The sequence below is a fragment of the Centroberyx gerrardi genome, chromosome 22 (genome assembly GCF_048128805.1).
Source record: "Centroberyx gerrardi isolate f3 chromosome 22, fCenGer3.hap1.cur.20231027, whole genome shotgun sequence".
NCBI lineage: Eukaryota > Metazoa > Chordata > Actinopteri > Beryciformes > Berycidae > Centroberyx > Centroberyx gerrardi.
Window position 1 is genome coordinate 14,218,464 of NC_136018.1, and position 26,061 is coordinate 14,244,524.

Below are 26,061 nucleotides of genomic sequence, written 5' to 3' on the forward strand. Positions count from 1 at the left end.
ACGGCCTAGGGGAGTAAAGCCCACGCAGAAGAAGGGCTGCACACACATAGGCTACACATTCAAGCTTGGGAGCGTCTCCACTGCAGCATTTTTGGGATTAGAGTTGTGTTCAAGGGCATTTTGATAATGAGAAGAGCATTGCTCATTCACTTTCCCCACCTAGGTCTTTCCCATCTAGTCTAAGGGATTCAAACCAGCAACCTGCAGGTCACAAGCCTGCTTCTCTAGTCTTCAGGCTAATAGGTAACCCTGCACTTGAGAATGTAATAATGGATTTGATTTACATGTGAATACTCAAAGGCACAATATCAGTGTAAAAGAGAATAAAACAAAAATGAAATGGAAATTCAGAAAAGACAAAACCCAAAAGTTCAACATCAAAAGAGGAAAAGCAAGTTTTTCAAGGGGAGGAGAGTTCCAGACTCCCCGATGTGTTGCTTATGTGATGTGCTGATGCGTAGCAGACGCGCCACTTGGCTGTGATGTATTAAACATGCGACACTGACTCAGAGCCTTCAAGCCAGACAGTGCCATGTTAACTTAAATTGTCTCTATCCCACAACAGTTTTTTCTTCCTGTGGTGAACTGATCAGAACATAACTGAAATGAGTTGAATTGGACTCAGACAGGCTGAGCTGAGCTGAGGTGAACTGAACTGAACTGAACTGAACTGAACTGAACTGAACTGACCCAAGCTGAACTCCTTACAGTAGCTAAGCGTGTGGTTGTTGTTCTATCAAGTACAGAGAGGACAGTAGTGGTTATGATTGTGTACAAATTCATTGTGTTCAGGTACAGGCATTGCATGAAATTGGACAAACATTAATGTAGTAATGGAACTATGTTTAGGCTACATGTACATTATAACATTTCTATCTATAAGTGGTCTTTATTGGGATGGTATTAGTATTTGCTGTATGTTTGTATTGTTCAGTGCTTTAGTGACTTTTCATGAAACAGAAAAGTTATTGCAATTTCATCTACAATGACTTTGGGAGGAAATGACTTAAATTTGCTGTACTTGCAATGAACTTGCAAGACAACTTTTTAATAAAGGCAAGGTAATATTTACATCTAATTAATTATACACAATTACAAGTAAAAATTGGTTACTGGTAGGTCTAAATAGAAATACAATGTGTACAATAGCATTATTCTACCAGACTGCAGCCAGCTGCTTGTGTTGCATATTATTATTGTAGTTGGTTTTGGTACGTTTTAGTGCAGTTATTATTACTTTGTACGTAAGCAAAACTAAATGGATTGTGTTGATTGTGTGATTCTGGACTGGTGTCTTCACTGTGGCGGAAGGTTCTTCATTAGCCTCTTCTTCTGTAATGTTGGGTGGATCTTTTAGAACTCTTTTAGAATTAGAACTTCTCAATAAACACATAACCTTTAAAATACACTTCGACAAACAGATGTGTGTATTGACATTGAAGCATTTAGGTTGCATTAACTTGAACTTACTGTCGGATAGAAACATGTAAGCTTACAACTTTACTACTTACTACTTTAGGTTGAAGGAAACACAGCTCCTCTGTCCTTGTCGATGAATACAGCCATATGTGCACTTACTTTCACTATACTTTGCTTGTGTGATTGCTTATGATTTCCATCGAATACCGTCCAATATGTTGGAGTAAACATTATGCGTCATGTGACTGCATGCTCAGACGCCTGCGCATGCGTAGTCATCTGCCAAAAGTACAAACCTCTTTCAACATTAGAACATGGTCTGAATGTAAACCTAGAGGGACTGCATGTTCAAAGGCGCACCTAAAAAAACAAAGAAATCCAAGGATTTGAAAATGTAACTCATAAACGTATGTAATCATCGAAGAGGCCTTGTAAACACAGTAACTTTGAAGGGAAAAGTGTGATTACAACCTCAAGAGATTGAATTTTAATTAACAGCGCTTTGATATTCTTATCATCCCAGCAAAACCTCAAGAGGCACCTGAGCTCTCTCATGGCACAGCAGTCACATGGTTTGATAGAAAATTGACAACAGCAACACATCTCCGCTCGCTGGTCTTTGCCTTTGTTGATTACACTAGAGAGGAAATCAGACGACCCCTAGAAAATATTTAACAGCATTTCTTCATCTGATTAAATCCTAAAAGTTGTCTGTGGAGCCAAGATAAGGATTCTCTGAGGAATCCATTGATGGAGGAAAAAAAAAACCCTTCTGATTTTGATTCCATCCTGCTAAATTCATGGGGAATGGTGTAATTGACGCTAAATATGATCAAACTCTTGCATTGTGCATCCACTGTAAGGGGTAGGGGCAGCTTTGAGTTGAGCTGGACAATACTGCTAAAAAAAATCATATTAGTTTATTTTATGAATATTGCAGTTGTGAAATTAATTGAGACAATTGGACACACATTTTACACACATACTTTAAAAAAGCATTTAGGTGTGGGTGTCTGTGTGTTTGGAGGAGGTGTTGATTTATAGGCCAGGGAGGGTTCAAGGAGCTGCGTCAAACCAAGAAGTCAATATTTGATGTCAGTGTTTGTTTGTTTTTTTCTATAAATTGTGCAACTATTTTTGAGGCTTGTTTCAAGGCAGACGTTCACATTGTGACCTTCCCTCCCTCTCTCCAACTATTCCACCAGGCTGTTGCTGAAAACGAGAATCATGGTGAAAATAGGTTTAATAAGATTGTCTGGCCTCTGCCAGTGTTGTGAGATATTCTACTCTTAATAGATGGATTAACCTACTGGTGATAAGTGTACGCTGATGCTTCCATCGGGTTTTCTAAATCCGAAAATTTGAGCCGCTTACATAAACTGTTAGCTTCCAAGCAGTGTGTTGCACTATCCTAGTGGTACATGTTGTTATGAACACAGGAGAGACCCAAACGCAGGACACGGACAGAGTGGTGTCGGTAAGAAAAAAGGTTTTATTGTAAAGGAGGATCTGGATGAGGGGCTGATGGCAGGGAATGGGAATCCGGTGGCAGCAGGGGTGAGTGATGGTGAGGAGGAGCGAGGCTTGGCGTGAGCGTGGGATGAGGGGAAGCGTGGCAGGCAGGGGTAGCTTGGAGGCTAGGAGGTTGCTAGCAGGCAGGCAGGGAGACAAGCAGGAAGGCAGGCAGGTGGGTGATGATCCTGGGATACAAGAAAGGCTGGTTAGTAACGTGAAACACAAAGAGACAAAATCACTAGGACTTGGCCTGGAAGCGTATCTACCACTGTGGTTGAAACAACAATCTGGCGAAGAATGGTTGAAGAGCCGGGGTAGATATACTGCAGGCAGATGAGCTGTTGAGAGGCAGGTGAGCAGACTGGGAGAGGTGATGAGCCGATTGCAGACAGGTGTGCAGGATGAGCAGAGCCGGGAGCCCGGAGAATGAGGAAGGGAGACCACGCCCACGCCAATACACACACAAACAAAACATAGACAGAGAGAGACACAGACAGGGGAGCACTGGGAACACAGGGAAGGGGAAACATAAGGAAACACTAGGGAATCTTCTGGGGGTACGGCCACGGCCGTAACACATGTGACATTCTACCATCTATAAATGCAGGATTTTATTTATTTATCTATAATTGCTACATAGGAAATAATCAGAAATTTTTTTTTCAGTTTGCACAGCTACAATTTTGCAACAACAACCCAGAAAATATATATACTAAACATAAACTATGGAAAATTGTGTATTAATAAATCAGAAATGGATCATTATATACATTTTTTTATGAATAGTCAGAGACTGGTATCAGCTGACTATTTTCCAGACAGAGATTCATTAATTTTGTAAGGCTGATGCAGTAAGAAAATAAATAAATAAAAGGCTAAAAAGATAAGGCTACTACTTTTTTAAATGTTCCAGAGAGATTTTGGGGTGTTTTTGAAGTGCCACAAGCATACTGTGGTGTGGATGTCAGAAAATGGCTACTTTCCCTGATTAATTTTCCTCTTGGCAGTAACGCACGTGGGACTTGGAGAAGTTTTGATGGGATGATTTTAATAGTGTGTGACTGGCAGATCTCAGATCTTTCACAGTTTGATGGTAAACACGCTTGTAGCAAGTTTATCGTTCCTCACTTGATATGCCATGTATTTTTAATGGTGTTTGCGGGATAGACAGATGTCAGGAGGGAAGAAGTGTGTGTGTGTGTGTGTGTGTCTTGAGTGTGTGTCACTCTCCAGATGGTTGCTCACCTGGAGGCATCCCAGCCAGGTCTCCACCCTTACAGACACAGATATCCCACCCACACACATATATACACACGCACACACACACACACACACACACACCACTCTCAGGTCCTCTGATGTGCTGCCCCTGGGCCCCCTCATCACCTCTGGGAGAGGTAGAGCAGCAGGGAGCAGGGGAGAGATGGAGGGATGGAAGAGAGCAACGCTGATCAAAAGGAAACTCATTTACAGGTGCTGAGTCTGATCCTCTAGAACCAGGCTGCTTATCTTTCTCTCTCACTCCCACTCACTTCCTCACTCATTCACTCACTCACTTGTTCACTCACTCACTCACTCACTCACTCACTCACTTACTTGCTTACTCAAATGCACAGACACTTCACTTATTCACTGTGTAGCAAAAGCAGCAACATTAAAAGCAATTCAAGAAACCAGCCACTGGAATTTGATTCTCTTTCTACAACCATAGAAATGTGGCGATGTTTACTGCGAGTACGTCATTGCATCATTTGTTGAAGCAGAGCAGTTTGCAGCAGGTGAGCTTTTTGAACATCAGCAGCCAATCAAGTATTAGCATTGCTAGCCATCAGCAACCTCCAATTGCCCATCGAGCGATGTGGCTGCCTGGCATTATCAAGCATTTACACACACACTCTCACATGCACACACACACACACACACACTTCCTTCACTTCAGGTGCCAGATGGGCTAAATAGGTGTGTGGAGATTTGGAGGAGAGGAGCTGTTAGGGAGGATTGATGGATAGTGATTTAAAGAAAGCTGCAAAATAAAATTTGTGAGGGACTGCTGACGGAGGGGGAAAAAGAGAGTGAGCAGAAGAGCTGGGGAAAATGTGCCACATAGAAAAATAAAGGTGAGGGATGGAGAGGAAGAATAAAGTATGAGAGTAACAGAAGGAGTGAGCGGAGATAGATAGAGAGGAAATGAGATGTTTGTGCAAGACATCAATCAAAATCAAGGAAAGGTGCAGAGAGCAGGGTGGACCCAGAGACAGGGTGACAGAGAGGGATGGAGAGAGAGAGGTGGACTGATAGATGGAGGGAGGGCGTCAAGGCGTCATAATAGGGATAATGATCTTTTCACCGCTCTGCGTGACCGTTTGCCCTCTCCTGTACTGCGTTAAACCCCCAACCTGACAGGCATTAATCCTCCCTACTAAACTCATCAATACTGGCCGCTATGGAACATCCCACACAGCAATGTATGTGTGTGTGTGTGTGTGTGTGTGTGTGTGTGTGTGTGTGTGTGTGTGTGTGTGTGTGTGTGTGTGTGTGTGTGTGTGTGTGTGTGTGTGTATGTGCACCTTATGGGCATAATTTTAAACCATGTAAACTTGGAGTTAAGTAGATGATTGACAAGCACTGGAATGACAGTTTTAGGACTGTGTGTGTGTGTGTGTGTGTAGGTGTGTGTGTATGTGTCTCCTACCCACCATATGTATCCATCATACAGCAGCTCTGTAGCAGTGTGAGTGACAGGAGGAGTTGGAACTGAAGCCTGCAGGGAGGGATTATGATGGCTAGTTTATTTACAAGGTCATCTGCACTGACTGCTTCTGGTGTCCCCACACTATACACATCATATCACCGTCAGGATTCACATGAGGCCTGTCTGTGTGTGTGTGTGTGTGTGTGTGTGTGCTCTTGAACTTCTTTCTCTGTGAAATCCATATGTCCTTACAAGAAAGGAAAGGTTAGGGGTTCTTATCCGGCATTTAATGGTTAGAATTAATGTTGCATTCTCTCGATAGATGGCAAACCAGATGTTCGTTGTGTTCAGCAGGAGAATGACAGTAATGACGCCTACTGTGCCTGCAGATGGAGAGTTGAATTTTCCCAACTTTTGCAGTTTATTGTGGCGGTGAGGACAAGCCGGATGTTGAAAACTCTAAAGATGGATGCACCCACAAGCGTTGGTGGACCACTTTCCTCCAGTTAACAGATCCAATTTTGTATGAATGTACATGGAATGGTTGAACCTCTCTTGTCAAAATCACCATGGCAACGAGAAGGCTTCAGTCACGTTTTGCAGTTTGTAGTTAACCGACATTCCATGATGCTGACTGGTATGGCTTTTTTTTGTTTTTTTGTTAGGAGGACACAATATGAATGCAGCATATGTAAGTCAAAACATACTAAATATTGTCAGAAATGGTGGTGGTGAGTGAATCATAAAAAATGAAACAGACTCTGATGCTGAAATGCTCCAACACACCGTTTATTGATGTTGTCAATAAGCAGCGTGTTGGAGCATTTCCGCAGGCTCCGTTTCATTTTTCATGTCGTTTTCAAGCCAAGTACCTAGTATCAAGTGATGTGTGTAAACTTTGATACTGTTGATGCTAAATCGTGAATTATTAGTTTATCAAATTATTTACACACATTTTATTGTGTGTTTGTACATAGTTATTTGGTGATCGTTGATGGTGCTTGATGGCCGCACATCGTTGAATCACATCATACCACTCACACACACTTACTGCAGCTGTGTGTGTGTGTGTTTGTGTGTGTGTGTGTGTGTCTGTTTCTTAATGGCTCACCATGCAAACTGAGATTTGAGTAGATGATTGACAAACACAAAAGTAACTCTTCAAGAACCCTCAAGTTTAAACATCACACTGTGTGTGTGTGTGTGTGTGTGTGTGTGTGCACATACTTATATTTATACACTTATAAACAGATAATGACTGATAGCTTTACAGTCTGTCACCACCAGGCTGAAAGAACAGTTTCTCTCTTTCTCTTCTCTCTAAAAGTTGTCATTTGAAAAGTTTCTCAGCCTTTGCACTCTGTCAGAGATAATGAGTCATTTACATTCCAATCATTTCTTAACGCGAAACATTGACAGCAGGTGGTGGGGGTTATGCATAAAAACACTTCTTTCAGTATAAGTGTCTTATTTACATCAGTGCAGATGCCTCTGCAATCTTTCACTTTTAGGCGAGCAAAGGGAGGGAAGTTAGATTGGGAAGGAAACCCCCTCTGTCGGAAAATCATTCCCCTCCATGTAACACTGCTAATCGAGTCTAATTCAGTGTGTGTGTGTAGGTGTGCGTCAGTGTGCATTGTTACTTGCTGAGTGTATCGTTAGGCATCACTGTGATAATTATGTGTTAGACTTGTGTGATATATACAGTAGAAATAATGACTATGGTGCTTGGTAGTCATGCTAAGTTTAAACTCATTGCTTCCACATGTTTAATTGCGTTTAACACTCCGGAGCAGAGAAGTGTGAACTTCCATATGTAATCCATGCCCATGTTGTCCACAAATGAGCAAATGAATAGAATATTACTTGCCTTAAAGTAGATTCATTTTACCCTTGTGTGAGATGATGAGATTGTGTGAGAATGTAGGGTGGAACTGTTCAAAACTGTTTCAGAGTTCAAAAATGCTTTGCACATTATCTTGAGCAGTCACAAATTTCAGATTCTTCAAAATGAATAAATTCCAACCACCAGGACTCAACCATGGTGTCTTGGGAAAAGGAAACAGGACGTTCAAGACCGCCATACCATGTTGCCACTTTTGTCACAAAAGCATAAATATACACTCACCGGCCACTTCATTAGGTACACCATACTAATACTGGGTAGGTATCAGCTTTCAGCTCAGTGTCAACGGGTACCAAAGTGACATCTGCCTCAAGGTTGGACGTGTTGCATTCTGAGATGCTTTTCTGCTCACCACAGTTGTAAAGAGGTTATCTGAGTTACTGTTGCCTTTCTATCAGCTCCAACCAGTCTGGCCATTCTTCTCTGACCTCTGCCATCAACAAGGAATTTTCGCCCAGAGAACTGCCGCTCACTGGATATTTTCTCTTTTTCGGACCATTCTCTGTAAACCCTAGAGATGGTTGTGCGTGAAAATGCCAGTAGATCAGCAGTTTCTGAAATACTCAAACCAGCCCGTCTGGCACCAACAACCATGCCACGTTCAGAGTCACTTAAATCACCTTTCTTCCCCATTCTGATGCTTGGTTTGCACTTCAGCAGATCGTCTTGACCATGTCTACATGCCTAAATGCATTGAGTTGCTGCCACGTGATTGGCTGATTAGATATTTGTGTTAACAAGCAGTTGAACAGATGTACCTAATGAAGTGGCCGGTGAGTGTATGTAGAATATTTATTAATTACAGCAGAACCTCAGAACCTCAGAGTTCTGAACTTACTGGTCAACTGAACAAAGAAATCATTCTACTGGCAAAGGTAAGACAGTTTCCCTGCATATCGTTTACTTATAAAATAGTGGCATAATCCCAATTAACGTACAAATCCAATTTATCTCATGGATAGTCAGACCTATGCATCCTTGTGCCGTAACGCACGCTTAGCTCTCCGTGTTCCGCACCACACAAGGACAGCAACTACTGTATAAGACATTGAGTTCCTTTCACATCACTTTGCATGCGTTGTTTAAAATTAGAAACGTCTGTTATCGGAGCATACGGAAATGCAGGCTGATTCTGGCTGTTCGTTTCACAGGCCCTTGGAAATGAGTCCGACAGTGAAAGTGAGGAAGAAGAGGCAGACACCATCTCCCACACAGTCGCAGTGGAATGCCTCCAAAAAAGCCTGAGGTGGCTTAAACAGCAGAAAGACGCAACACCAGTGAAACCGCTTTTACTAAGACAGCTTCACGCATTAGCAGCTAAAAAGAGCTTCACAAATGTGAAGCAAATGCATATTGAGAACTTTAGTGCGCCCGACAGGACTCTCTATCACTGACATTTTTTTACATTTTTACACACAGCCTACAGTTACAAAGTTAAACATGTGATTAATACATATTGAGAAAATGTATGGATTTGTTTACAGTGCATACTGTTCAGTGAGTTTAGAATATCGTATCATCAATTGTTTATCTCGATTGAACAGTTAATTGTTGTTATTGGCTCTGTTCGATCGCCTCTCCTACTGCAACCAGGCATTATACATTGTTTTGTAGACTACAGTGGTTGCTTGTTGGGACTTAGACCTAGTCCTATAGCTTATGTAGTAGCTTCTTAGGCTTTTAATTGATTTAATAGCAGTTTTTAAGTATTTTCATGCATGTTTCGGTCATCCAAACATTTCCAAACATGTCTCCTGAGCAACCTACATTCCTCTAGGGTTCGGATATACCGGGTTATACTGTGTATTATTTTGTGAGATGTAGCTATGATGATTATCTTTCCTTTTTTGTATAAAATAATTTAGAAACAAATAACTCCATGAAGTGCCATGAAGTAATCACTAAAAATACACCATTTTGCAGGAGGTAAAGTAATGGAATTTTGATATAAAAACCTGACTGAATATATGGAGAATTAGCAAACTAGGTAAAAAAAAACATTTTTCATTTCATTAAGTAGTTTCCCGGTTTGCGTATAGGGACACACATAGGCATTTGTCCACATGGAGTTATGCTATAAGTTATGCACAGACGTGTAACTTATAGCTTTCTGATTGGAGCTTATTCTTTGCATCATAACTTGTTGTCTTTGTATTACTTCTGTTCGCAACCAATCAAATATTCATGACACACATGCACAGATACACAGACATGCACTACCCCCATGGGTGTTAGTGGTATAACAAAAAAAAAAAAGTATTTTCAAAGATTAGATTTTTGTGTTTTTCCCCATTCTCTGCCAACCTCCTTATACATTTTTCCTAACCATCATATAAACCACAGGAATGAGCTTGGGGAATGGCCACAGCTGGAGACAGACAGACAGCCAGAGAGACAGAAAACGCACATGCACATACTTCCACCCATACAGATTTAAAAAACGAGTGTTGCCTGTCTCTCTGGTGCAATCTTTAGTTAGTTTAAAACTAGGTGCAAGTAGAATGCCACAGCTTATTCTTTGAAGTGTTTCCCCACTGTGCGCCACAACAGCCCAAACAGAAAGGGGCTCTAAAAAAAATCAGCTCCCTGTTCAATTTGAATAGAAGAGAGGCCATGGAAGAGCATACATTTGCAAATAGTTTGCATCTGATTTAGAAAACCTTGAAAACCATTTACAGAATGAAAAGTAACTGCTTAATTTATCTGTTTTTAAAACCAAGGAACGATGAGTGTTTCTTAAGATGTTGACTCATTAATGGGTCAAATCCATAATGCTTTGTGATTATAGCAACATTTTGATTTCTTTGGCAACAGAGTTAGCTTATTTCTAATACATTTGGACACGATTCAGACTGCGTAAAGTTATGCGGGTCTTACAGAGTGAAGTATGCAGATACGGGTTTATTCAAAACCTTGTCATTGTTCATCTTAGTGTCCAAAATGATACAGTGCTGCAAAATCAAGGCATCATGTGCAGACTCTGGAAACTTTGTGCAAACACTTGGCCACTTACAGCCTTGTCTACATCACACACCGACTGATCCTTCATGTAATGTTGTCTTTGATCACTTTACTCTCTCCTCTGATGGTCACATGCAGTCGATGGCAAGTACGATACTTGGAAAGCTGCAGTGGAATCTGTCCTTGATCATGCAGCTTTGTGCGTCAGCGTCTGGCCATATGTACAAGGCACAAGGCACTTCTCCTGTTATGTTCAGGTCAAAATCATAATTTATGACTTAAACAGCAGTGAAAAACCTAATAAATTGTGGCCACTACATTACAAAAAGTGAAACATTGTCCAAATAGATATTTATATATATATATTTATAAAATCTCTATACCATTTCTGGGCCAAATTTGACCCGTTGGTTATGAGATTGAGATATACAAACTTTCTCATGTGAATCATTGTCCAGATAGGTCAAACACACACACCACTCTCCCCCTCACCCCGTGCACACACACACACACACAAAATATATTGAACTCCGTATGGATTTTGTGCTAATTCTTATGGCATTGATGTCCTATCTTTGGCTGAAATAAAAATGGGTGTTTCAAGAATAATACACACAATTCCGTTTGGCACTGATGTGCTACTTTTGGCCTAAATGAAAAAAAAAAAAAGAAAATCAGGAAGAACACATAATCCCTTGTGGTACTGACAAGTTTTTGTGTGTTTTCTAATCCAAATGAGCATGTATGGTTCCTCAGCCCTTATTGTCTCAGTATGTCAAGTCAGGCAAAGGCAGACAAATGCACACACACTCTCTCAAATAGGCTACACTGTCATTCCTGTAGAGTATGAATAGGAATCTTCATGTGAATCTCTCCTTCATCCAAACATAGCCTACAAACAGTGGCCATTGTTTACAGATTACAAATGTTCACTGTTGTTTATATTTTTGATACTCTACCCTTGTCTAAAAACAGTTTTCTTTCAGATAAAATGCAATTGCTTTCTATTGTTTAATTTGTAATCTGTGGGTCAGTTTCGACCGGCAGCATAAACCTTGTGTATGCATGGATTGTGTCAAGTCATCAAGACAAAATATCTGTAAAGTGCACACATACCAAACTGCATTCAAAATCTATCACAGCCAATGTAATCAATATGATGCTACAAAATGTGTGTTTTCTAATCAAAACCAGCGATGTATCATAAAGGAAATATAGTCTGTATGGACTATAAAATACAAAGAAAACCTAATTAATCTCATCATCCTAGGTGTGGATTGGTGACTATAGGAAGGTAAAATACTATTGGGGGGTAAAATATTTATTATGACTGCTGTGAGCTGGTTTAGCCATTCCTGGTCAAAATTTGTTTTGCATCATCAAACTCATGGGAGCAGTAACATATTGCAACTTATTGCAGGGTTTCAGGTGCGTAAACAAAGGAGGATACAAATGGACTCAAGTCAGAGTCAGAATCCACGTATCCTAAGGTATCAAGGTGGCCTTGATTTCCATATTTATTACCTTAAGTGTGCATTTTGCAGGAGGCTGCATTTCCCTATATGTAACCCCAGAGTTGGAATTAGCATCAGCGTAAATACCAACTGAAGTGACATTACAGGGCATTTAAGCCAGCAGTTAGGTGCCATTCACATCAGTCTGGAACTAGTTGGTGTCTTTCTGTCGTGCTTATGCCCGTCTCTTTGCATCTCTCTCTCTCTCTCTCTCTCTCTCTCTCTCTCTCTCTCTCTCTCTCTCTCTCTAGCTCTCCTGAGGGCATGTGCTGATGGAGCTGCCAACCACCTTTATAACATCACTGCTGGAGAGCGTGACAGGTGAGACTAACGTGTGTGTGTTGTGTGTGTGCATGCGTGTTTGTTTACGCTAATTTATATAATATAACTTCTGTGTCTTCCTCTGTATGGGTGTGTTTGTGTATGTTTGGGAGAAAGACTATGAAAGCATTCTACAGGCGTGTGTGTGTGTGTGTGTGTGTGTTTGTGCGTGTGTTTGTGTTTGTGTGTGGCTAATGGACGACTGTTGTCAGGACAGAGATGGATCTGGGGTGCGCTGGGTCTCTGAAGTGTCAAGGCTTTCACATTAACACCCTGAATGTGAGCGTGAGTGTGTGTCTTTTTGGTGTGTGTGTGTGTGTGTGTTCTTGTACGTCCACTCCTAGTGAGAACTAGTTTGAGTTTTAGACCTTCGGTGTGAGGACATTTTCGCAAAGTGAGGTCATTTGTGCCGGTCCGCACTTTTTCAAGGGGCTAGTTTAGTTTAGTCCTAAAACTTGGGTTTGAGGGTTAAGGTTAGTGTTAGGAGTAGATTTAGGTTAAGGTTAGGTAAAGGTTAAGGTAAGTTTTGGATGGTCCTAACAAGTATAGTAATACAAACGTGTGTGTGTGTGTGTGTGTGTGTGCGCTCGGTTATAGCATTGAGGTTACGTGTACATGTACCTCTGTCTTTCTTTCCCTACATTGCATTTTCAAAATAATACTAGCCATGTATCTCTGTCTCAGTGTGTGTCAGTGTGTGTTTGAGCATGTTCGGCCCGCTGGCCGAGGCATCGCTCACTCCTCTGTCTGTTTGTATGACAGAGCAGATTCATCTCCCGACCCGGCCCTCCAGTCGGAGCGCCGCGACCAGCCTCCACCGAGGAGCTGCCGGCCCGGCCTCCCTCTTAGCCCAGTCGCACCAGCCCCAAACAGCATTATCTGTCCCAACAACACCACAACTAATGGATTATACAGAGAGCGGGTGGGATGGAGGGTGAGAGAGAGGGGCGGGGATATGCAAATCAATCACAACCAAGTTAAGATGTACTTAACCCAACATTACCATAACTAATGGACTACAAGGAGGGAGAGAGGGGGAGGAAGGGAGAGGGACATGCAAGCAATCAATCAAAGCCCCAAGTTTTACAAGGTCTTAACACTGATGGCAACACAGAAAACAGCAGCGTCTTTCCCTAAAGTAATTCCACTTAGTGAATATTGCAAATGGTAGGATAATCTGTGTAATGTATTTTTGTATCAATATCTCTCGATGTGGTGATAGATACTGTAGATAGATTGATATCTACTGTATCTACATCCATATGTATATACTGTATATTGAATGTTTTTGTAACTTTCTACAACGTACAGGTGTGGGGGAAAATGTTGCCAATTTTTTCGATTTTCATTTAGTTTTTAATGGAGCTGGGTAATCTAGTTGGGATCTAACTGATATTTAGCGACCTGTTGGACTGACCAAAATCAACCAGACAGCAAATTCAATTTCAGACATAACACAACATCTTTTTTTTTTTAACCTTACTTTTAAAACCCATGGGAAATGTGGACTGGAGGCATGGAATGTGCATTATAAGTGACAGTGCAATGATAAAAACTGGGCTCTGAGCTCTATAACAGTTTAACAAAAATGATAGATAATATAATTAGAGAGAGATAAAGGAGGGGGAGGGAGAGAGAGAAACGGAGAGGGAGGTATAAGGGAGGGATGCAAAGGAAGAGAAAGATGGAAGAAACGGACAATGAGCGATGCATATTATTTTGAGAGCAAGATAAAGACTTTATGATAGAGGCCCAGAGCCGTGCGTGTATTTGTGTTTCTGTGCGTGTGTGTGTTTGCCTCTTTCTGTTTATGTGTGTGAATGTACATATTTGGGTTTTCACTTTTTCCCCAAAGTGAGTTCGAATGAGTCCATAACCGGGGCAGTTACCCCTCCCCAACTATCACAGTTAAAAACTAAAATATCAAAACAGTTCAAAATATCAAAACTGGGGTGTTTTGCTTGTCGGATGCATGCAGAGCATCGCCTGCTGAGAGGTCCCGCATCTGAACTGTAGCTTACACATCAACAGCTCCATGAAAGGATCAGTCCCACAAACTCCTGCAAGTAATGCTGACAAATTGTGCTGCCTCACTGCGGGGAACACATCTGCTTTTGAGATTTCCGTTTTTTTAAAAAAAAAAAAAAAAAAGGAAAACTAGCGAAAGTGTTCCACAGGCTGCATGCGCGCCGTCATCACTTTGACGTCATTCACCGCAGTTGTGCCGGTGAAGATGTCAGGTACGTGTCGGGTTTGTTGAGAAACATCGTGTTTCCTTCACCTGCAGGCCGGGGTATCTGGGTCTGAGGTGGTGTTGTGGAGAGCAGGGCAAAACACACATCACATTGGATTTTGCAGCATTAAAACATTTCTGAGGTTTCTTAGGAATATAAATCATGGCAAACTTTTGTGAAGAAGCGATGGCCCTAATGCATGTGGTGAGACATGTATGTACAGTATGTTTGCATACGCGTGTCTCCCCATGCGTGTGTGAGCTTCCAACAGAAACTAATGAGGATAATGAACTTTCCAGTCCGCCTCCAGAGTCTCCTGCTTTGCCGCAAGAACAGAGCGGGTGGACTGTGGACGGCCTCCTGCTTCTAATAAAAAGGTGTCAGATAATTTTCCGTCAAAGCAGCCCTAATTGCAGCCATCAGGGTGGAAGAGAGCGAAAGGGGTGGTGGGTGTCAATCGCTCTCTTCCTCTCTCTCTCTCTTTCTCATGATGCGTCGAGTGACAGTGATTCCACTTCACTGCGCGAGGTGTTGGAAGCGGCATCTGTATTTTCACGTACTTACACAAAGTGCAAATTATCCATCAGTGTGAAAATCTGAAATGTGACATACTGGAAAAAGTCTGATATTTTTCTCCCTTACTTCTTGATTCCACTGATCTTTCTCAGCCTATGCAGAGGAAAAGATCAGACCGGAAGCTGCACACGCACACAGAGAAATTGGCTTAAGAGGAAAACCACACTCGTCGATTCCCATCCAAAGGACTCGTTTATATCATTCATTATCTATTATTATTTTGTCGTCTTTTATGCATTTTGCCATCGCCGCCGTTAACAGATTGTTGTGTAGCTGCTGTGTTCTGTCTGTAAGCACTTGTTCATTCTGCTCGCTTCTCAGAAATCTGTGTCACTTATTTTGCTCATTTTTTTTCCTGGAATTGAATCGCGAGTACTCTTACTACATGCGTTCTCACATGATATCTATTGCGGCCTGTTGGCATTATTTATGCATACGTGTACAGACACACATACGCTTGCTCACCCACACATTCTCTCTTTCTTTTTATATTTTTTTCTTTCTTTTTCTTTCTCCCTCTCCTCTCTCATTATTCTGAATCTGTTAGTGATTGCGTTTCCCCCGCAGCAATAAAAGCAAAAACAGAAACCTTTTCATCTTTGACATACATGCGTAAACCTATCTATCCCTGGAGAATAACAGGAGCGCGGACATGAAGAGAGAAAGAGCAACAGGGAGTTACAGTGGGAATGTGGTTTTTCAGGGTGTTTCAGGTTTTCATTTTTTATTTTTTTTAATACACAACAACTCCCAATTTCCTATTTCTAATGGGAAATTGCTTTTTTATTACTTTTTCCCCGCTGGTTTATGTGCCTAATCACACCCTTTGAGAGGATAGGAAGTAAAGAGGGGGATGAATAGGGAGGGAGAGGAGGGGTGAAGGTGATGGGAGGTTATCATACATATGTAGAGTTTAATGAAGCGCTTATCACATTAGCAACCGTTTGTGTGTGTGTGTGTGTGTACATGTGCTAGTGTGCTACTGCTCATATATGTATGCGGTAAAGATATTGAGTGCATGTTTGTGTCAGCAGATGCATGTTGATTTGTAGAAGATGTTGCTAACAACCACAAATGAGGTTGTCAAGAGCCAGAGCGGTTTCTCCAAAGTATTGCAGTTTCAGTGAAGACTCAGGGAAAATTAAAAATAATGAACACACTTTTCATCTCTCCTCTCTCTCTCCTCTATCTCTCTCTCTCTCTCTCTCTCTCTCGTTTCTTCATGTTCTCTGTTCTGTTCACATCTCACACTTGTTCTCATGCTGTGCTGATGTCACTGAGCCTGTAGGATTTTCATTAGGTCCTTGTTGAACTGCGCATGTCTGAAATGCCCGTGATAGTAAACTTTATAGGCCAGCAGCTGATGACCAGTAAATTGCAGCTCCTGCTGAGATTATTTTTCAGTGCTGTTGGAAGATTGCCTTCTCCATTTCACATTTCTCCACGATTCAAATTGCTTGTGGAAGTGTTTTGCTTCATTTTCATATTCATTTCAAGTTCTGTGCTTTCCTGATACGGTAAATTGTCTCGTTTCACAAGGTTACATTGTTTAATTTAGGATTTGAACATTGTTTGTGGCACCTTTGTTGTAAGTGGGCTTAATCCTTTGTTCAGTATGTATTGTTACCACAGCAGGTCTTGCTATGTTAGCAGTAACGTTTAGTTGTTAACCTGTAGTAGTTAGCTACTACTTTTTATTTGATTTTTCATTACTATATCATTAACCAAAATACTCACAGCTGCCAAGATACAGTTTTCACCTGTTATTATGTCTCTCTCGCTCTCTCTGTGTCTTTCAGTTTTTTACAGTTAATTGTGTGTGTGTGTGTGTGTGTGTGTGTCTGTGTGTGTGTTTATGTGTGTATGTGTGTCTGTACCTGTGTCTGATCCAACAGTGTAAAATCCCAAAGTTAATCAGCTAGGTGCCTGTAGGCAGCCAGACTAATAACCAGACGTAGCTATAATACCACACACAGCCCTAACCCCCAAAACACACACACACACACGTGCACAAACATGCATCCAAGCGTATGCAAACAGACATTTTCATTTTACAGACAAAAGCAAATAGATGTGCATAAGCATGCTAGAGACACATCGTGCACATCCGCATGCACACACTCCTGCGCCTCGAGGTCTTACTAATGAGAATGTTTTTTGCAGCGGGGTAATAAGATTTCTGCTCGCCCTGAGTGGTCGTTTTTCAAGCCTACCTCTGCATTACTGCTTAATTATGAACCCAGACAGATATAAACAGCCACATGGCTCGCACAGCACACGTGTCCAAACACACATACACTCTTCAAGTACATACAATCACGCACACACACACACACACACCACCGTTCAGTTGGTGAAGCGGGTGATGAGAGGAGTAATCAGAGCCATTGTCCCCTTAAGTGATGACAAGACGAGGGGGGGAGCGAGGGGGGGGTATTCATCTTGTTCTGATTGGGGGAAGAGGATGGAAGGATAAAAGAGAGAGAGAGCATAAACAAAGAGGACAACGTTTTGATGTAATGAAGTAGTCATATGGAGGGATGCAGTCTTGTTTAGGTGGAAGGAACTAAAGAGGAGGAGATGGAGGGATAAAGAGAGAGTATGTACAGGGAAAGACGACGCCTTGTTTCATCTTAATGAAGTGCTCGGATGGAGGGAGGCCGGCACTATTAGGGAGAAGAAAAGTAAGTACTGAGGAGAGGAAATGAGAAGAGGTTGGAGGAAAGTGTAGAGGAAAGAGGGTAGCATGGGGAGGACAGGATTGAGGGTTGGCAGGGGGGGGAGAAAGAGAGAGAGAGAGAGAGGGAGAGAGAGAGAGATCCAGGCAGGCTGATAAGGCAGACAAACACACGCAAACACAGGCAAAGGTCACAGCCATCGCCGCTACCCGCTACTCGGACAAACTGGCGGTAAAATGCTCTATTTCCCATCCAAATTAAAGTGTCAGTTAATATTAATGTGGAAGTGAAGACTGTCAGACGCGCTGCACACAGACGCACAAACACACATTCGCAGACGCGCGCGCACACACACACACACACACACAAACACATTTACACACACACACACACACACACACACACACACAGACACAAACACAGAATTTAGAATCTTGCCCGGTCAATTACTGTCAGCCGATGGAGTCATGCACACAGGTCACAAAGGGACATTTGTGTGTGTGTGTGTGTGTGTGTGTGTGTGTGTGTGTGTGTGTATTTGTGAAACGCTCTGATCAGGCCCGGTGTCACGTCTTGTCCCATCTGTCATATGAAGGTTATTTATACCCTCATTCTAAGTGGGGACACAATTGTGGGAGAGAGAGAGAAGTGTGTGTGTCTGTGTGTGTGTGTGTGTGTGTGTGTGTGTGTGTGTACGTGCACTTCTACATTTGACTGCCTCCTACCTGTGTGTGTGCTCAAGTGCACATGAAATGTTTTTGTGCATATTGCATTTTTGTGTGTACAGCCTGGGTGGGGGTGCTCATGAGGGTTTGAGTGGTTGTGTATATGCATGGTTGTTTAAGGTGTGTGTGTGTGTGTGTGTGTGTAGTTTAGCAGCAGATTGTATACAGTTGCCGTTCTGTTTGTCTTGCTGTATCGTGTTGGGGTAAATGGGAATGCTGAGGAGGGAGGGAGGGAATAATCCTCCTGTATCTCTTTCTTCAACCGACCGGAACATCGCTCTCGCCTCTTGCTGGGAAACACACACACACACACACACACACACACACACACACCACCCAACCAACCGTGAAATCGTAATGTCGGACCTGTTAATGCCTCTAGATAGCGGCAACCGCGTCCCTGCATCCTCTTGTTGCTTACACATAAACACACATGCGGGCACACACCAATGTACACACACATAAATGGAGTAAACAGAGAGCTATCTGTCTCTTTCTGACAGGAATGTTCTATTCAGCAGTGGCTGGTAGGTTTTGGCTGTGTTTTGGCTGAAACCTGACAAGTATCTGCAACAGACCTTGTTAATCCGCACACCCTGGGAACGGAGGTTGCCTGAAAACACGTTAACATTTGGATGAATGAAATGCGTTGGGAAATTTATATTCAAAACGCGAAGCATTCATGCACATATATTCCCAAACACCCTGCGCAGTTTAATTTGCAGTTGTAATCCTCCTAATTGTATGTATTAACAGGGTATTTCCACCAATTTTATACAGTTCACAGGTAATATTTAATGTTACTTCATTTTGTGATTATTATGCCTATTTAGTAGGAGGCAACTCTGGGTTAAGTTAGGCATTATGGTTGAAAGCTACTGGAAAGTAGAGCTTAGGGTTGGGCGATGTCTACCAAATTGGCATATGACGATGTCCACAGTGAAACATCGCGATGGACGATGATATCGTTGTTAGCCTATGCTTAAGCAACCTCATTAAGCAGATCATCTGATTATAAAAAAATATTTTAAATACTAGTCATAGTGATGTAACTGCAGAATATACCAGTGAGTGAATTTAAAAAAAAAAAAAAAAAAAAGGCAGCCAGCCCAGCGGATGTGAGTGGATATTGATCAGTGACGGTGGCAAATCACCTTGCATAATGGCGGCGACAAACTTGGTCGCTAAAAAAGGTACCACTTCGCCCATCTGGCAGTATTTGGGTTTCGGCCTAACAAAAGAGGAGAACCAAGAGACACTACTGAAGTGGTGTGCAGGATTTGTGGTAAAGTAATCCGTGCAAAATATGGACAGACGACGAATCTTCACGATCATTTGCGTGTACACCATCCCGTCGATTATTATGTTGTTTTTGTATAATTCGTTTCTTTCTTTTAAGATCTTCTATAATTCGTTTAAGATAATTGCATAATTCGTTTTGCATTCTTTTGCACAGCAAAATCTTGACTGTTAAATTGTGTTAATGTAACTCTTTGAATGTAAAATGTAAATCCCGAGTTTTTGCAAATAAAGTGTGCTCTTGTTCTGTTTTTTCTAAATTGGGAACAACTTAATTCTTTTATTTCGATTTATAGTAACATTTTATTTGTCTTTTATGGCTATTATTACCTAATCAGAAAAAAAGTAATTAATTATTTGAAGTCGCTGATGTCCAGCCAGGTAATTAGCCTAAGCTAATACATGCAATGCGGAAAATTAGGATTTTAACAGCTATGATGTGACAATAAATCAGCAAGAGTTTCCTTACAATATTAATAATTCATTGATTATATTTTTCCTAAACATGAGATATTCTCAGTTAAATGTGCAGGCCGAGACATGGTGAAAAAAAGGTTTAAAAACAATATAACGATTAGGAATTATTTGTTTAAGACAGGTGTAGCACTTGTTTGGTAGGCGTAGTCGTCCGACTCCTACCTTTTTGAAATTTCGGTTCCTAGGAGAGAACGGGAGAGTAAGAGTTCGCTCTGTAGGTAAGTTTTAATCCTCAGTTTTGAGATACAAATAAAGACTCACTCCCTGATTTACTAAGGCAGGCGCAAACCAGGTAGATTTAAAAATACATTTTATGTCTGCGCCTAAATGCTTTCACTGGGCGGTAAATAGTGTGATTAAATAAGCTGTTTTTCCTTTAGTAAATCAGGTGCAAGGAGCTATTATAATAATTAGAATAAACCCATCCTTCATTTTTGCGCTCTCTGGCTGACACTCCTTAAAAAACATATTCATCAGTTCTAAGGCGTAAATGTTTTGATAAAGTACTCTTATTGGCTTTTTACTCGCGAAGCTTTTATTGCACTTTCAGTAACGAGATTTTACTCGCCGAAAATCTACCCGCATTTGGCGCTTGGCGGGTGGTGTGTGTGTGGCAGGGTGCTTTCAATCATATATACTGTAATATAATATTGACACTTTGCAAAATATTGAAAAATATCATATCGAGTTGTATCGTATTGTAACCCATAGTCTTGAAATTGATATTCAGCCCTATTGGAGAATCGAGTACCTCAATGAATTGGCATAGATCAATATCTGATCAGCATCATGCTCTGTTTGTTTGTCTGTGTGTGCGTGTGTGTGTGTGTGTGTGCTGAGAGAGCAAGATCTATTGATTTCCATGCTTTTGTGTTGGAGTTCCATTTTATATGCATTTGCTACCAATGCAATTAGCTAAGCGTGAAATCACTATACTGTGTTTTTGTCTTTGTGTGCATATCAGCATGTATGGAGCAAATTATGTGAGCATAAAAATGATTTTGTGTGTGTGTGCATTGTCATATAAGTTAGTGTGTCTGCATGCACGTAAATCCATATATCTCTGCATCCAGGAGTGTGTGTGTGTGTGTGTGTGTGTGTGTGTGTGACAGGGCCAGGCTCAATGCCAGAGAGAATCACCCTGTCAGTCTCCATGTCTCTTCGTCTTCCCCCGGCGGCGTCACTCCTCTCCCTCGCTCCACAGATCAAAGAGCTGACACATGCCCCAATGTCCTCTCTCTCCTTCTCTCTTCTATCTCTCGCTCACACTCTGTCTCTCTCTGTCTTTCTTGCTATCTTTGCCCCTCTCTCTCCGTCACTCTCTCTCTCTCTCTCTCTCTTTCTATCCTTACATCCAGTTTCCTTCCTGACTATATCAGTGGGGATTTTGATTCCATTACTGCCGAGGTCAAAGCTTTCTATGCAGACAAGGTGAGTGGAAACACACTCAAATGCGTGCGCGCACACACACACGCACACACACACACACACACACACACACACACACAAACACAGGCAAAAGCAAAAAGCAATAGGTGCACAGACCAACATGATTTAACAATATGGAGAAAATAAAAGTGACGGTGGCTCTGATGATGTGTGGTATAATTTTTGGTCATGTCATCTTCCAGAGAACAAGTTCCAATGCTTTTACTAACTAGAGTGAGGTTCAGTAAAGGTTCTGTCATAAAGGCCCTGAAACTTAACTGCCTTAAAATACAGTAAATTTTAATGAGAAAAAACAGTGGCAGTGGAAACACAGGCTGTGGAGCCCATTGACTCATCTATTTGCCGTGCAAGTAAATGAATAGTTAGATATAGTTTAGTTGCACAGTGTTAAAACATAGATGTGCAGTGAAAGAACACTTGTTTGTTTATAGGGCTTTTGAGTAAATACACAGAAAATCATCTCTCCCTCTTGTGAGTTATTCCTGGAACATATTCTGAATTGATGAAAAAGCTAATAAAAGGTGAGTAGCGTTAGAGAAATGCATCTATGGGTCATTTGAAGTGGATTACAGTGAGTGCTTTTGTTGTTCCCTCCAATTGGAGTTAGTTTCGCTAGCTTGTGTCAAGTGCTTGCGTGGAAGACAAATAGCTTTCAACAAGATGAAAGTTATTTTCAATACATTTTTTTTTTTCTTGCTTGGCAAATTATCCGCTGGCTAGGATGATTTTTTTTTTTTTAATAGTTAATAGACACTTCAGAGTTTGCACTGTGCCAGAGAGCAGGCTGTTTGTGGGGGAGAATAAAGACGATGATGGGTCCTGCCTAGAGGGGCTGTGTTTGTGCCTGTCTCTATTGCTTTTGGTCATCTTTCATGCCAGTGAAACATATTGAAAGCATTATTCAACAAATTAAGTCACAGTTCTTCCGATGCGGATATCTCAAAATGATGGGATGAAAATTGGACTGTTAAAAAAGTCAGTATGCATAACAGATATTCCATCATTTCATCCAAATACTCACACCATCACTACAATCTCTGAATTCACATGGGCAGTCCCTCTCTATAACGGTGGTGCATAATGCTGTTTGAAAAGTCTACAAAGGTAAGGCTATATTATTTGGGCAATTAAAATTGACCTAAAATCATCAGATTTCTTATGATTAAAGGCAAGTACTTCTTGAAAGGTTAGATGTGAGACACATTAGAAACCTGTGTCTCCAAAACCTTCCAATGATTAAAAAAAGCAAGCAGATGTTGCAAATGGATAATTTCAGCATTTTGGATGCACCCCAAAATGAGAGGCACTGCACAGCTCAAGTCTGAGTCACTATTTCTGACCATGAGGCATTTTACCCAAACTAAAATTCAGAGAACCAAGAGACTAATCTGTGATGTCATCTAGCAACTTTAGCTACTTGGACTTGAGGTTTGTTTGTGTGAGCTTTTACGCCCAGATGAGTAATTTCAGTGTAGCTTCATCAGTTCTGAACCAGAAGATAGATGCATATCTCCACAAAATGACCCTGTACACTGTCACTACATCCAACCTCAAACTAACCACTTAACAACTCCACATGAGATCAAGTGTCCACTCAGCTTGAGTGTTAAAAAGTCATTCAACCCCTTTGCAGTTTGGTAAAAATTCAAGTTGAGCCAGTGTCTATTGCTCAGATTCCATTTGGCAACATCCCAAGACATGATGCTCTCCGAGTCTGAGTGGTGTTGCAGGGTTACAGAGCTGAGATTGCACTAGCTAAGTGGATAAGGGACCATCCAATGGTCACCCCGTGTAAAAGGCTGAGAGAAGGTCCAGTGGATCACTCAACCACTTGGCAATGAGTGCTTGAGACTCTCCATGAGTTCCACATCCAGAGACATGAACACACAGACTGAATCATTAAAGTGGGCAGAAGTGTGCAGTTTGAGATGTGGCCACTGTGGCCCCTCAACACCTTCCATTAACATGCATCCTGGGTGATTAGAATGTACTTGGATTGAGCAAAAATGTATAAAAATCAGGTGTCAATGCACCCAAGACGCATTAAAGGTCCAGTGATCATTTCTGGAGGTGGTCAGAGTCACATTAACAACAAAGTGTAAATGCAATGCATCTCCAACCCACAACGTAAACAAAAATAAATTTTTGCATGCAGATACAACCAAAAAGTCATTCTTTTCAAAAATGGGTTATATTGATACTAATACACGAGGGAATGCGCATTTTTGCAATGGAAAGACAGATTTACGTGTGTTTACTTCAGACGCATTTAGGTGTAAATGTAATCCAGCTAAATCATATCTAGACACACTCTGGATATGAGAGAGTGCGGTTGCAGAGAGAGTCGTCTAATGACATCCTAGATCATAGTCTTGGTTCCCTGCGTCTCTGGCTGCGGGAGAGATTTGTTCATGTGCACAAATCTAGACGAAACTATCCAAGGTCATAAAAATAACATGTAAATTCAGCTGTAGAGTGGACTTACTTTTATTTATAACAAACGAAAAAATATGTCAAACCAGAAACACTAGGGGAGAGGTGAAGCGTGGTTCAGTGAATAATGGACACTGGTGAGGTGTCACACACACACGGACACACACACACACACATACACACAGACATACACATACACACACACATCTTGGAGGAAGGGAAATGGAGTTCCCGCATAGTCTTTATGGTCTGTCACTCTGTCACTCACCAGGGCACAAACATACATACACACATGCACACACACACACACACACAAACATGTAGCGCGGCTGCCGCCGTGACACTCGCCTTCTTTCTCTTATTCTAGTTCTCTGTAGCTGTCTGTAATATCACTTCTTTTTTTTTTATATATATCACACAAGTTGCATGAAAAAAAATGAGCAATGCCTTTCTCTACAAGAGAGAATAGAATGTTATGGTAATGCTTCGGGAGGAGAACAATGGGAAAGTTTGAGGCGTTCCTTCAGAGATTTGTCTGAAACGGTGAATAATTCTGCATAAATGGAAGGCAGGAAAGCATTCGCAAGGGAGAGAGAGAGAGAGAGAGCGAGAGGAGGGGAGGCAGGGATGGAGGGATGAGGGGAGGGAGGATGGATGGGATCAAACAGAGCACAGCGAACGAGTTTGTGTGAGCCGACTGCGCTGTGTGTGTGTGTGTGTGTGTGTGTGTGTGTGCGGCAGGAAGATTGTGTGTTTTAGAAGGAAAGTGACAGCGTGTGGAAGAGAGGGAGAGAGAGACAGAGAGAGAGAGAGATGAGAAAGGCAGAGCACGGTTGTTCACCTGGATGCTGTAGTTTAGGGCCACTGACTGGAACCTCTACATTATTCAGCAACACAGCCTGCAGACAGCTAGACAAGACTAAAACACTGATTTATACCTCTCTCTCCCTTTCTTTCTTGCTCTCTTTTTCTGTACTCTCTGTCTAGCCCCCAATCCCACATCTCTGCCAATGTTTTTGTTTTGTTTTGCTTTGTGTGTGTGTGTGTGTGTGTGTGTGTGTGTGTAGGGGTGCAGGCTGATAGAAACAGCTGACCAGGATCTAACAGACTTCACCAAGTGTCTGGCCCTCATGGTGGACGAGATCCACAGACGAGAGCTACAGGTGAATACGCACACACACACACACACACACACACACACACACACACACACACACACACACACACAGTCTGTTTTGTTCTTATGTAACTCTGTTTTAAGTTTGACATTTTTATCATTTATCAAAACGCATTTTTATGTAGAAGCTTTTTTTTACAATGATTTTTATTTTTATTTATATATTTTTTTGTTGATTGATCTTGTTGCTGTAGTTGTGTTTTTATCAAGGCCTTTTTCTATGAAGCTTTTATAATGATTTTCACTTTATTTATTTGTGTTTATTTTCTATTCCATGTTTTACTGTCGTTCTGTTATTGACTTAATTATTCTTATTTTAGTTGTGTTTTTATTGACACTACCTTAGATTTTACTCCATGCTTTTATTTGCTGTGAAGCACTTTGTAACAGTTGTTTTGAAAGGTGCTATATAAATAAAGTTTATTATTTATTTATAGTTGTAGTAGTGGGGAAAGTGAACGAGTAGCTCTCTCCCCTCCCTCCACTGCTGGGGAGCCCTTGAGCAAGGCCCTCCACCCTCAGCTGCTCCAGTGGAGCTGCTCAGGTCAGCAGTGCTGGACTGTGTGAATGTGTGTGGGTGTATGAACGTGAAGCAGGGTGCCACTGGGAAAAAAAAACACATGCAAGTTCAGTCAACTCTGCCTGAAGAAATAAACATAACAAAAACAGTCATTGGAGTCGTAAT

General features: G+C 41.5%; 1 protein-coding gene across 1 annotated transcript in view; it reads left to right on the forward strand.

Moving 5' to 3' along the window:
- tpk1 (thiamin pyrophosphokinase 1) overlaps positions 1–26,061 on the forward strand; it is a 70,367-nt gene that overhangs the window by 12,375 nt on the left and 31,931 nt on the right. The window contains exons 4-6 of the mRNA XM_071905276.1: positions 12,259–12,328; positions 21,676–21,748; positions 25,267–25,362. Coding sequence (XP_071761377.1) covers positions 12,259–12,328; positions 21,676–21,748; positions 25,267–25,362 — 239 coding nt within the window. The remainder of the gene's footprint in view (positions 1–12,258; positions 12,329–21,675; positions 21,749–25,266; positions 25,363–26,061) is intronic.